Genomic DNA, 13,760 nt, shown 5'->3' with positions numbered 1-13,760 from the left:
CATGTACAGGTGATGAATGATATTTCCATATAAAAATGAATCCTCTTAGCAGCAGGGAATAAGTAATTATGACCTAAATTTTAATGATGAATACGAGTTGACCTTGAGCTTGGACACTATGACCTCAAAAGCCATAGGGGTCATCAACTAGTAACCGCCAATCTTTTGAGGACCATGGGTGCAGGCATTGTCGAGTTATCACACGGACATTTTTTTCGCGTGACCTTAACCTCTGACCCGATGACTCCTTAAATCAATAGGGGTCATCTTCTGGTCAGGTCCAGTCTCCATGTCAAGTTTGGTGACCATATGCTAGGCATTGTTGAGCTATCACTCGGACAAGCTCTGACAATCTTTTACCATTTAAGGTCACTGTGACCTTGAGTTATGACCTGATGACCCCTAAAATCAATAGATGTCATCGACTGGTCAGGCCTAACATTAATGTCAAGTTTGATTACAATACGTTAATGAATTATAGAGTTATCACTCGGACAAGCTTTGGTCTCCCGACGGACGGACCGACCGACCGACATGTGCAAAGCAATATACCCCCTCTTTTCTGAATAATAATAAGGCGGTTGTGCAGGTTTCCCTACATGAGGCTTCATGAACGTAGATATGTGAATAAAAATTGTTTACAAACTATAATTTCACGTCAAGGTGGATGCATAGAATCGCACAAACCTATTGCCGTGGTTACCTTTGTGGCATTACCGTGGTAGCAAAGAGACATGATTGAAATGATCGCATACATTTCCATGATCAGCCTAGATACTTTTGACCATCATGTCCTGATCTAGAAAACTACATACGTTTACTTTTCATGTTTTGAATATTCCAGAATACAATACTAACATGATATAAATATCAAGTATGTTTTCAATATAACAACAGAAACTTTCTGATCGAATGAAAAGAAGAAACGTTTTGAGAGTTTGAATGCAAGTACTGCAAATTTGCAGTAGAATAAAGTAACTAATAAAATGGACCATGCAGGAATTGTCTGCAGATGTACATCTCTTCAATGTCGTTGAAAATGTCAAAAACTAACGTATGTAACACGTTTAATGATTTGGGTGAAAACGTAAGGTCGAGTATGCGCAGTCATAATTAAATAAAATTATTATGAACATATCTGCATTTAACGTCACAACATACAAAGAGATAAAATGTAGATACGATTTTGTACAAGTTTGAAAAAAAAATGATAGCCCAACCTTGCAATGCTCGTCTTCAAGAGTGGGTATATATATTGTTTGAAGAGTCATTCCAACTGATTCCTCCGAAAATTCGTCTATCGCTTCAAACATTGCAAGAGCAGTTTCGCGTATTGGGTACCCATGCCGGCCAGTTCCAAAAGGAGGCAAGGCAATGCTTTTCCCTTGAAGTTTATCTGCTTCTGCTAAACACGTTTTCACCATGGCTTTAATGTCCTATAAATATAATAAGTCATTCATTTACAAATGTATTGTACAAATGGAATTGTGCTTTGATATATATATATATCTTTAAATTTTATTTGACGGATTAAATCATATCCAGGACACATTGGACTGATATGATCAATATTACTAGTAAAATCACTTTCAGTATATCAGTATTTATGAATATATATATATTAACGCTGACGACAACAAAGGTATTAAATATTATTTTATATGCCAATGATGTATGCTTTATCAAGATATGTTCAGCAATGAGTATAGCAAAAATATGTGTTAACTCACATCGTCGAATTTTTCTTTGTCAAATTTCGGAAGAACGCAGTGGATTATTTCATGTACGCCGTTTCTGCTGAGCTTTCCAGACGAAGTGACTGCAATTTGGCCTTCATTCAAACCGCCAGGATACTCTTTTGACAACTCATCTTGAAGCTGAACACCAGCAGCCAGGACAATTGAACGAGACAATGCCCCACCTTTTTCTAATTGCAAGGATTTCCCAGTTGTATTCACAATGATATCTGCCTGGAAATTTACTAAATAATGTTAACCAGAAGCTTAGCTAAACACATTGCAACGACGCGTGTGACAAACTGTGTCGACTTAAAACAAATAACAAGCGCAAGCCCCCCCCCCCATGAGCGCCATGTTATCAGGTTTATTTCGACAATTAAATAAAATATGCATTGATCAAAATGCTACAATTCCTGTGGATGACCCCTTTTGATTTAACGGTTCATTGGGTCAAAGGCCAAGGTCACAGTGACCTTGAATGCCCAAAGCTTGTATGACCATGACCTTTTGACTCCATGACCTCAAAATCCATAGGGGTCATCAACTGGTCATCTCGAACCTAAATGTCAACTTTGACGGCCATGTGTGCAGGCATTGTTAATTTATCACACGGAAAAGCTTTTGTCATTCAAGGTCACTGTGACCTTGACCTTTGACCCATTTAATCAAAAGGGGTCATCCATAGGTCAGGCCCAACCCAAAATTCAAGTTTTAGGGCAATGTTTGCAGACATTGTCGAGTTATCACTCTAACAACATTTTCGCACTGAAGTTCACTGTGACCTTGACCTTTGACCAGATGACCATCTTTGAATTGCGTGACTGGAACACAAGTACAAGTACAAGACAGGTACAATACTATTATTACACTGATAATGAGGAACGTATATAATTACAAGTCAGTCACATAATAAAAATAACGCATAAAATATATTTAAACAAAATTTTTAAGCAATACGATCGTACAATGATTTTTTCATAAATACAATTTCCTATTTTCCCATTATTTAGCGGAGTCTCCTGTCCCAAACATAGCTACGTCTTTGTTTCATCATAGAGTTATTAAGTAAAGCACACCATTTGTATTGCTATAATTTGCAATATTCTCATTTTTAAGAGTTCTTAAGTAAAGCAAACGTTTACGATGAAGAGCTCATTTTAATTAAGGTGTTTAAGCGTAACACACTTAAGATGAAGCTAACATTTGGTCATCTCGAACCTAAATGTCAACTTTGAGGGCCATGGGTGCAGGCATTGTTAATTTATCACACGGAAAAGCTTTTGTCATTCAAGGTCACTGTGACCTTGACCTTTGACCCAAGACCCATTAAATCAAAAGGGGTCATCCATAGGTCAGGCCCAACCCAAAATTCAAGTTTTAGGGCCATGTTTGCAGACATTGTCGAGTTATCACTCTAACAACATTTTCGCATTGAAGGTCACTGTGACCTTGACCTTTGACCAGATGACCATCTTTGAATTGCGTGACTGGAACACAAGTACAAGTACAAGACAGGTACAATACCAGGTCGAACAAAGGTTTAAGAACTAGTAAGATATCACTGGGAGAAGCTTTAACTTTTTCGCATTATAGGTCACTGTGACCTTGACCTTTGACACGATGACCCCAAAATCAGTAGGGGTCATTTACTGGTCAGGCCCAACCTTCATATCAAGTTTGATGACCATAGGTCCAGGAATTATAGAATTTGCGTTCAAGGTCACGGTTTCTTTGACCTTTGTCCCTTAAAATCAGTAGGGGTAATCTACTGGTCAGACCCTACCTCAAAGTCAAGTTTGAGGGCCATGGGAGCAGACAATGTCAACTCGGACAACCTTTTATCATTTAAGGTCACTGTGACCTTGACCTATGGCCCGATGATTCCTTAAAACCAATAGGGGTCATCTATTTGTCAGGTCCAGCCTCATATCAAGTTTGATGACCATAGGTCTATGCATTGTTGAGTTATCACTCGGACAAGCTTAAAAATATTTTTACCATTAAAGGTCACTGTGACCTTGACCTTTGACCCAATGATTCCCCATTATCAATAGGGGTCATCTACTGGTAAGGCCCACCATTCATGTTCATTCATGACGATACGTCCAGGCACTGTTGAGATATCATCGGACAAGCTTTGGTCTACCGACCTACCGACCGACCAACCGACATGTGCAAAGCAATATACCCCTCTTTTTCGAAGGGGGGGGGGCATAAAAGTACACATGACTTTGAGATCTTGCAATATCAAAATTCAATTGATCGAGGTACAATCGTGGCTTCATTATTCTGTTTTTCGACCCTTAAATAGTATAAGAGAAGGCAAGTGCAATTAAGTGACCATTAAATAATGGGCTTAATCTAAAAAATCCAAAGAAGATCGACACACATTAACTTATCTTAATTTGAGCAAATACACAAGTGTATTTGTGTTACTGCATCTCGAATAAGTTCGTTTGCTACAATCCCTTTTAATACATACCTTTTGATCAGCAATCAATGTACCATTGCGTATGTGGACTTCAAGCATACGAGGTTCTGGAACAATAATTTATTTGTTTTGTAATTTCTTCCGATTCACCATTCGTTCGCTAAATGTAACATCATAGGCGTACATTAATTTAGCCAAATGGCAAACCAATGTCATAGGCAAAACGTGCATTGATTTCAAATATATCGATATAATAAAAGAGAATTATCCCCAAATAAGTCCATCATGTAAAAAAAATAAACTGTGTAATACAACCCAACACTAATGAATTTTAGCTGACTTTAAATAAATTATATAATCTTACGAGTTCTTACTACCACAACAAGCGAGGTTAATCAATTCGGGATGTAAACAGTAACTTTGGATTAATATTTCTTTACAAGATATTGCAGTGGTATTTATAGCTAAAAAAACGATAATCCAGTTTGAAATTTGACTGAGGTCAAAACTCAATTAACACTTGTATTTATTACCCGGTGTAATAATTTATTCATTACAATCGGAACATTTAAAGGTGCTCACAATTCATTACGTTCTAAAAAAATCCATTCGAAAAGTGGTCAAACGAGGTAATAGTAAATCAATCACAGTAAGCAGTATCGGACAGGGGTTGTGAGAAATATGATTACTATAGTTGTATATATATATATATATATATATATATATATATATATATATATATATATATATATATATATATAATTTAACCACACTTCTATAGAACAAATAGTAAAAATCCAGGGCAATATTTTTGACTTTCATCCCGCACTTTCACGCAGTTTTTTTTCTTCCTCTTGATATACACGTGAATTGTAACGGAATACTTTAAAATTAAAAATTTACCTCAGGTTAACCAATTAAGCTGCCACTCTTAAGGCAGTTAATATTTAGATTTTATTATATACCGATATTCACATATGAACACTTACCGATACTGCCGCCTATGCAGACAATGTTCAATTAGGTAAAACATAGACCAATTTTATACTTCTTCAAAATGTTTCAAATTATACATCACAATATTAGTTTTATCGATTTCTTACAGAGATAGTTACAGAGATAGGGCATTTAAATATAATGCTAATAAAATTCACTTATTTTTATAAAATTTGTGTTAAGGAGGCTTGGAAGAATTATTACAGACAAATATATTGGTCACATTCAAAAGTAGCATGCAAAAGAAGTCCAAAACAACTTTGTGACAAATATGTTTTATCACAATGAACTACTAAAACAATCTGAGTCAGCCACATATACAGTTACCTCCAAATACTACGTCAACAGCAAATGTTTGCCTCAAATAGTTGTGTGATGGTTTTGAAGACAAACAATTCAAACGTACGTCCTCTGCAATTTGACCAAGATCATCTTTATTGTCCGCGCAAAGGTAGTAGCTCATCTCTGGAACTTCCAACGAAGCCTTTATGAACCAATTCGTGATGTCCTTTGTACAAACATGTGTTTCTGGGAATACAGATGCATGTATCGCAACTGATTGGCACCCTTTTCGTCTGAGACGTTCCAAGTGCACTTTCAATACTTGATAGCAAATTGGTTCATCTAAAGAAGTTGCAGAAGATGAATCCGTAATGGCAATGTATGATCTTTGATTTTTTTCGTCTCCCACTTCAAACACCTTACCAAGCTTTGTGGGGATTTTTTTCAACATTACATTCACATCTTTGAATTGCGTGACTGGAACACAAGTACAAGTACAAGACAGGTACAATACTATTGTTACACTGATAATGAGGAACGTATATAATTACAAGTCAGTCACATAATAAAAATAACGCATAAAATATATTTAAACAAAATTTTTAAGCAATACGATCGTACAATGATTTTTTCATAAATACAATTTCCTATTTTCCCATTATCTAGCGGAGTCTCCTGTCCCAAACATAGCAACGTCTTTGTTTCCTCATACAGTTATTAAGTAAAGCACACCATTTGTATTGCTATAATTTGCAATATTCTCATTTTTAAGAGTTCTTAAGTAAAGCAAACGTTTACGATGAAGAGCTCATTTTAATTAAGGTGTTTAAGCGTAACACACTTAAGATGAAGCTAACATTTTGTCCTGACTGTCAATGCAAAACCCCCAGATCCAATATAACCGACACTGATATGGTCATACTATATTGAAACTCTTTATCCGTATTATATTATCATTTTTGTTTAATATAAATTGTTTTTCAGTAGCGCATTCTATTATACCCATAAAGAGGGTGATAGACCTCGAATACAAAAGTGGAATCCAAACATGCATATAATTATGCTGAATGAGTAGAAGCTCCTAAAAATACCTATATCTTCCTCAGCGATAGTTGTTCGTGGGGACATACTAGTATTTGCGAGTATAACAACAGCATCTACGTCTAAATCAAACAGTCGCCCCTGAATCAGTGTTACTCCATTCCCGTCTTTACTTTTCCAGGAGGCAATCAGCCTATTGCCGGGTCCCTTTTCTGCAGATGGTCTCCAATTTATCGAATAACAACACTGTTGTTCACTTACAGCCGCCATTGCTGTCCCTTCAAATGTAGGAAGTATATTGCGTGGTAAAGCAATCTTTATTTTCTTCAGCTGGAAGTACGTTTTAAGACGGTCGTCCATGGCTTTTATATCACATCTCTTTCCTCTGAATGTTAGTGTTTTATTTCCCTTATTGAGATCAATTTGAAGGCCATTTTCCAAACCCAGTTCCTGCACCTTTATTTTTCCGAATGAAGCGAAATATTCTACCTGCAGTGGAAGCAATCGTACTTGAAAAATACATTGCATATGTTCATCAAGTTGTTTAATCACAGGTTGTGTGCAAAGCATGTGCTCTGTTTCTTGATCAGAACAGAGAATGTACAACTGTCCAGACATTTGCAATGCTTTGATCATCTCTCTACATTCTCCATCAGCAATGTTGAATTCCCTTTTAAAGACTACATTCTGTAGATTGCTAACAAATATTCGTAAACTTTGTTCATCTTTGCAACCAAAGAATACTTCTTTTTCATCTGAGTGGAGTACTACATGGGTGTGTGGAATCACGTCAATATGTGTACGAAGGAAGTCTAATAACTTTTCATTTGTGTTTCTGTTTTGTAGAATCTGCAGATTGTAAATATCAGACACTGATATTACTTGCATGCTGGTCAAGAATTCTTCTATCAACGTTATGATTCGCTCATTTTCATGTTTTGTATTTGTAAAACGAATCTCTTTGTTATCAGCTTCTACTTTCAATCCCTGTGTGTATACGTTCTGTTTCCAAAGGTACTGTTCAATACCAAGCTCAACAAGAAAACACCATGAAAAACTGCCTTTGTTGGCTTGCAATTTCGTGATGTTAAGTACACATGTTTCTACAACAAACCAAAGACAATACGTAATATTATTTAATAATCAGGTCAACCTCACTTTGAAATTAAAACAATAAAAACGAGGATTTCAAACAATGTTTCATTATATTGACTGTTTGTATTTGTAAAATACTTTATAAACAACGCTGCTAAAATCATTTCAAAACGATTTACGGACTTTAACATTATAATCCTTGCACAAACCTGCTATCCTATCACTTGTAGAGCCGTTTTGCGTTGCTTCCTACAAAACGTTAACGGGAAATCATATTTTATTACAATGTTTGTGATCGATATTGGAAACTGGTATCCAACATTTTTACCTAATTTCAAAATAAGAAATATACTAATGAACACGTCAAAGATACTTTACAGGAACTTTTCATCATGACATTTTAACATATGTGTATGTTAATATTATAATGCTTTATAGACATAAATATGCAATGATACAATCCAGGAAGTTAAACACTGATTTAACGTGGTATTGCAAATACCTGAAATTGGGTCAGATCAGGATAAATTTTGACCGATTGTCCGCCGGAGGTCGCATTATTTCTGACCTTTAAAATGCAATGAGATTCGTTACTGTATCTCTTCGATTTCGATGTGTAAATATGAGTATCCGTTACCATATCTTTCAATGTGCAGCTAATGTCTTATTAATGCATACCGTAGAAAAAAAAATGAAAACTGTATGCAGACACCACAAATCATAAGAAGAACAAATGTTCAAAATCTAAAAATCTTCAACACTATATACATAAAAATAGGCGTTCATATTTAAAATATTTAGTTATTGTGCAGAATGAATGAATGAATGAATGAACGAACGAACCAACGAACGAACGAACGAACGAATAAATGAATTACACAAAGATTGCATACTATTTTTGTATGCACAAATATCGCTAGACAATACGTCTAATCATAACATTAGGAATTACTTTTGTGAATAGAAAACCATTGAAATACAATACATGTAGTATAAAGTTAAATGTTGGCACGTTTTAGGGTACAGTTTTCACTTATGCTTGATATCGATTACAAAGAGAATCCTAAAACTTCACCAAAGTAAAGAATTCAATGCCAAATCTGACAAAGCTGTGGCGAATAAAAAATGTGAGATATGATTTTATAACATTGGCCTCTTTGTTATTCTTAATCCGAAGACAAGTGTAAAATATGATCGTGGTAGTGTTTCAAACCTTCGTATTAAAGATCAGATCTTAAAAGAAGCTCTCACACTTGCCTGACTGTCTGTCAATTAAGAGCCATAATCAAACGATATCATGGATTGGATAATGATAGAATAACATACCCTTTCTTCCGGACTCACATTGCAGCCTAAAAGAAAAAGGTACAATCACTGTTTCTCCTTTAATCTATATGGCGCCATATAATCATGTATTAAAGTGTGAAAAATGTAGGAATCTTAATTAAAGATTATCTAATCAAAGTATGTTTAAACATACATTTTAAGCAATATTCCATCATTTTTATAATTTATTTTGCGCTGAGTTAGTACGTTCGGGTATATCATAATATGATGACTGAAACGTCAATGCATACCAAATTTGCCGTTTCCACTTGCCATGACGTCAAAGAAGACTTGGCCTATTCTTATGATATGTGTATCATTTCGAATACATCAGACTTCATGTTTATCTGAAAAAGAAATAATTCAACTGGACTGCATATGCAATAATTGGATAAAAGTTACAAAAGCTCGACTAGGTTTTTTCTGACATTGGAAATTCAATACCTAATGAAGCTGGTAGAGCTGAAACATAATTTGCGAAAAGTTACATAAATATTCTAAAGGATGGCGATACATATAATAGTAGACCCCCTTGTTTGTGGTGCTTTATTTAACGTAATTGGCATCTGCAGATGACAATGGTGCAACTGCAGATGACACTGGTACAACTGCAGATGACACTGGTGCAACTGCAGATGACACTGATGCAACTGCAGATGACACTGATACAACTGCATATGACACTGGTGCACCTGCAGATGACACTGGTACAACTGCAGATGATACTGATGCAACTGCAGATGACACTGGTGCAACTGCAGATGACACTGGTACAACTACAGATGACACTGATGCAACTGCAGATGACACTTTTGCAACTGTAGATGACACTGATGTACCTGCAGATAACACTGATGCAACTGCAGATGACACTGGTACAACTGCAGATGACACTGATACAACTGCAGATGACACTGGTGCAACTGCGGATGACGCTTATGCAACACCAGATCACCCTGGTAAACTGCAGATGACACTGAAACAACTGCAGATGACACTGGTGCATTTGCAGATGACACTGGTGCAACTGCAGATGACACTGTTGCAACTGCAGATGATACTGATGCAACTGCAGATGACACTGTTGCAACTGCAGATGACACTGATGCAACCGCAGATGACACTGATGCAACTGCAGATGACACTTATACAACTGCAGATGACACTGGTACAACTACAGATGGCACTGATACAACTGCAGATGGCACTGATGCAACTGTATATGACACTAGTGCAACTGCATATGACACTGGTGCTACTGCAGATGACACTGGTACAACTGCAGATTACATTGATACTACTGCAGATGACACTGATGCAACTGCAGATGACACTGATACAACTGTAGATGACACTGGTGCAACTGCAGACGACACTGATACAACTGCAGATGACACTATCGAAACTGCAGACGACACTGATACAACTGCACATGACTTTGGTGCAACTGCAGATGACACTGGTGCAACTGCAGATGGCACTGATTCAACTGCAGATGGCACTGATACAACTGCAGATGACACTGATACTACTGCAGATGACGCTGAGACATGCTGCAAATTTATCAACTAGTTACAGGAACTCTCAATTTACAAACATATATACATTACATGTTTTAAGATGTGCCTTGCAAAGAACATGATCATCGAAATAGTTTATTTGAGATTAACAACTATTTTGCTTCACAAAACTTAAGTGTAAAACAAGAGATGTTTGTCAAACATGCCCCCCTGAGCGCCATGTTGTCAGGATTATTTGGACAATTGAATGATATATGTATGTACAGAAATGACAGCTGATTTGTCATTGACATTGAATGCTTTTGAGGCTTTACAGTTTTTAATCATGTTCAGATGATGACTAATATTTGCAGATAAAAAAGTAGCCTTTTAACAGCAGATAAGTAAATATGATGAAATTTTAATGATGAATATGAGTTATGACCATAACCTTTGACTCTATGCTTCAAAATGCATAGGGGTCATCAACTGGTCACCCCAACTTAAATGCCAAGTGTGAGGGCCATGGGTGCAGGCATTGTCAAGTTAGAACACAAATAAGCTTTCTGCGTTCAAGGTCACTGTCAACTTGACCTTTGATCTGATGACCCCCAAAATCAAAAGGGGTCATCTACAGGTCAGGCCCAACCTCTAAGTCTAGTTTGAGGGCCAAGGGGTCAATAGGGGTCAACTACTTGTCAGGCCCAGCCTCCATGTCAAGTTTGATGATCATAGGTAAAGGCATTGTTGATATATCACTGGGAGAAGCTTTGTTAACCTTTTTTCGTGTTAAAGGTCACTGTGACCTTGACATTTGGCCCCACGAACTCTCAAATCAATAAGGATCATCTACTGGTCAGGCCAAACCTTCATGTCAAGTTTGATGACCATATATATAGGAATTGTCGAGTTTGCCTTCAAGGTCACTGTGACCTTGGCATTCTACATTATGAACCCTTAAATAGATAGGGGTCATCAAATGGCCCAACCTCCAAGTCGTGTTTGAGGGCCATGGGTGCAGCCATGATCGAATTAACACTCGGACAACCTGTTATCATTCAAGACATCTGTGACCTTGCACTTTGGCCTATTGATCCCTAAAATCAATAGAGGTCATGAACTGGTCAGACCCAACCTCAAAGTCAAGTTTGAGGTCCATGGGTGCAGGAATTGTCGAATTATCACTCGGACAACCTTTTATCATTCAATGTCACTTAGACCCGATGGACCATAAAATCAATCGGGGTCATGTACTTGTCAAGCATAGCCTTTATGCCAAATTTGTTGAGCAAAGGTCTAGGCAATGTTGAGTAATCAATCAGAGAAGCTTTATAATCCTTTTACCATTAAAGGTCACTGTGACCTTGAACTTTGATCTGATGACCTCTTAAATAAATAAGGGTCATCTACTGGTCAGGCCTAACCTTCATGTCAAGTGTGATGACCATACGCTTAGGAATTGTTGAGTTATCACTCGGACAAGCTTGGACCGACCGACCCACCGACCCACCTACCGACCGACCGATCGACATGTGCAAAGCAATATACCTCTCTTCTTCGAAGGGGGGGGGGGGCATATTGATTGAGCTAAGAAATGGATCTATGATATTGCAGAATTAATTTCATAAAACGTTTTTCGTCCAGATCTACCAAAACACAACCTTTAATTTATACTATACACGTATATTTACATGAGATAACTTGTGTAAAGATACAAATTGTAGTAGTTTTCTAGATAAACTTCTATATGTGTTGCAGGAAGGTCATTGCAAACAGAATGTGCATATATTAAGAATTAATAAATATATATTGATAAATTGATAAATTCAAAAGTCGATCAAGTCTTAGTTTTTCGCATTAATATTAATAAAAAGAAAAAAACAACATGCTAAATCATTTTTTTATATATATAAAAGTATATGGGTTAATCAAAGTAGCATACAAATACAATTATAACTACCGTACATGGTAAAGGCTTAATACTGATATATAACTGTACCACACTACGAAATGCACGAAAAGGTGTTGTTATCGTACGATGTTGATTTTTTAAAATAAACTACACTCAAGGTTAGGTCACTATCAGTCATTCACTTGAATACCAGCAAAGGATCTAGACCATAACTTCAAAAATCTTATATCTGTAGAAGCTTTTCAGATAACAACTTGAGCAAACACAGTGCAAAAGTCGTATGAAGGATCAAAACAAAAAATCCTATCATTCATTTTAGTTTCAATATTGAGCAAACATGCATCCGCCGCAACATGTGTAACTGTAACTGTTATGAGGAGTTGAACAAAAAATACATAATAACAGTTTTATGAGATTTTCAATTAAACAGCCTCGGACATTTTTTCGGATATGTCTTAAAACAAAATAAATAAGTTATGTGTCAAAATAGTTAATACTGCCCATCAACAATGCCTTCTGACTTTGTGGTGATTGCACCTATTCAATGAAATATATTAACATTTTGATAACCAGGAAATCAATTTTATTCACTATTTTTCAAATTATTATTGAAAATCTTTCTTAATATTTAAAAATAGTTCATAGAGAACCCACACAACATTGTTGAAAAATGCACATGCGTTTTGAACCAACATCTGAAAAAAATCTTCTGTTAAATAAGCTGAACTTCTTATAACACCAAAACATGTCGTAAAGGATGTTTGTTTTTGTTTTGAAAAACAAACAAACATTATGCTTTCCCACCCTCTTTGGCACTGTAGAAGACCCTTAATCAGTCGGCATGTGTAATTAATAGTTGCTGAACATCATGTTATTTATTTAAGAAAATAAAATGCTTAAGCATTCGTTGAGTGCATGGTTCAAGCGCAGTCCTGTCACATAATTGCATTTCCGATATATACCCTGAAACATAATCCTGTTACACGGTATACTAAATCGAAAGTAGAATGTAAATTAAATGTTTCTGGACATAGACACACCACATAAGATTAATTAAGTACATAATATGTTTATACTGGTAGTGTTTCTTAAATGCTCCCTTCCAATGCAGCAGATACGTTTAAATAAACAAGTTAGAGCAACACAACTTGACGTCCAAAGAAAAGAACATACGTATAAAAAAATGTGAGTTTAAACAGATATATACAGAAAACGAAAGTTGGAAATCTATTAAAGGAATTTGTCAATTAAACACTTCTTAAAACCCAAGGTCTATGTGGTAGGAACATAATATGCAAAACAATAGTAAAAATGCGCAATCCAATACAGTTTCAAATACAATGAACTCACCTTTTAATTGATTTCTTTTCTTTAACAAATAGGACGTAGATAAATCGGTTATCGTTGGCTCTGGTAAGATAAACACGAATAGTGTGGTC

The 13,760-nt window shown here is 36.1% G+C and overlaps 2 protein-coding genes across 4 annotated transcripts in view; one reads left to right on the top strand and one right to left on the bottom strand.

Moving 5' to 3' along the window:
• LOC128211438 (uncharacterized) overlaps positions 1 to 13,760 on the bottom strand; it is a 23,840-nt gene extending 10,080 nt beyond the window's left edge. For 2 of the 3 annotated variants that reach the window (XM_052916233.1, XM_052916236.1), the window contains exons 1-8: positions 9,162 to 9,259; positions 8,087 to 8,936; positions 7,794 to 7,833; positions 6,540 to 7,592; positions 5,494 to 5,925; positions 4,222 to 4,277; positions 1,731 to 1,970; positions 1,221 to 1,436 (exon numbers count right to left, since the gene is read on the bottom strand). In XM_052916233.1, coding sequence (XP_052772193.1) covers positions 1,221 to 1,436; positions 1,731 to 1,970; positions 4,222 to 4,277; positions 5,494 to 5,925; positions 6,540 to 7,592; positions 7,794 to 7,833; positions 8,087 to 8,224 — 2,175 coding nt within the window. In that variant the 5' untranslated portion in view covers positions 8,225 to 8,936; positions 9,162 to 9,259. Of the gene's footprint in view, positions 1 to 1,220; positions 1,437 to 1,730; positions 1,971 to 4,221; positions 4,278 to 5,493; positions 5,926 to 6,539; positions 7,593 to 7,793; positions 7,834 to 8,086; positions 8,937 to 9,161; positions 9,260 to 13,671 lie in introns of those variants that run through there. The other variant, XM_052916234.1, reaches the window with a different exon arrangement.
• On the top strand, positions 9,220 to 10,482 carry LOC128210520 (autotransporter adhesin BpaC-like). Its single transcript, XM_052914870.1, has 3 exons — positions 9,220 to 9,223; positions 9,483 to 9,785; positions 9,881 to 10,482. The coding sequence occupies exons 1-3, from the start codon at positions 9,220 to 9,222 to the stop codon at positions 10,480 to 10,482; spliced, it is 909 nt and encodes a 302-aa protein (XP_052770830.1).

The sequence above is a fragment of the Mya arenaria genome, chromosome 12 (genome assembly GCF_026914265.1).
Source record: "Mya arenaria isolate MELC-2E11 chromosome 12, ASM2691426v1".
NCBI lineage: Eukaryota > Metazoa > Mollusca > Bivalvia > Myida > Myidae > Mya > Mya arenaria.
Note: the sequence above shows the minus strand (reverse complement) of the source record. Positions and strands in the feature narration are given on the sequence as shown.

Excerpts from the sequence above, each read along its gene's own strand:
- LOC128210520 (XM_052914870.1), top strand. Across the intron at positions 9,786-9,880 it reads TGCAACTGCAGATGACACTG|ATGACACTGAAACAACTGCA; the intron begins GTACAACTGCAG and ends GGTAAACTGCAG.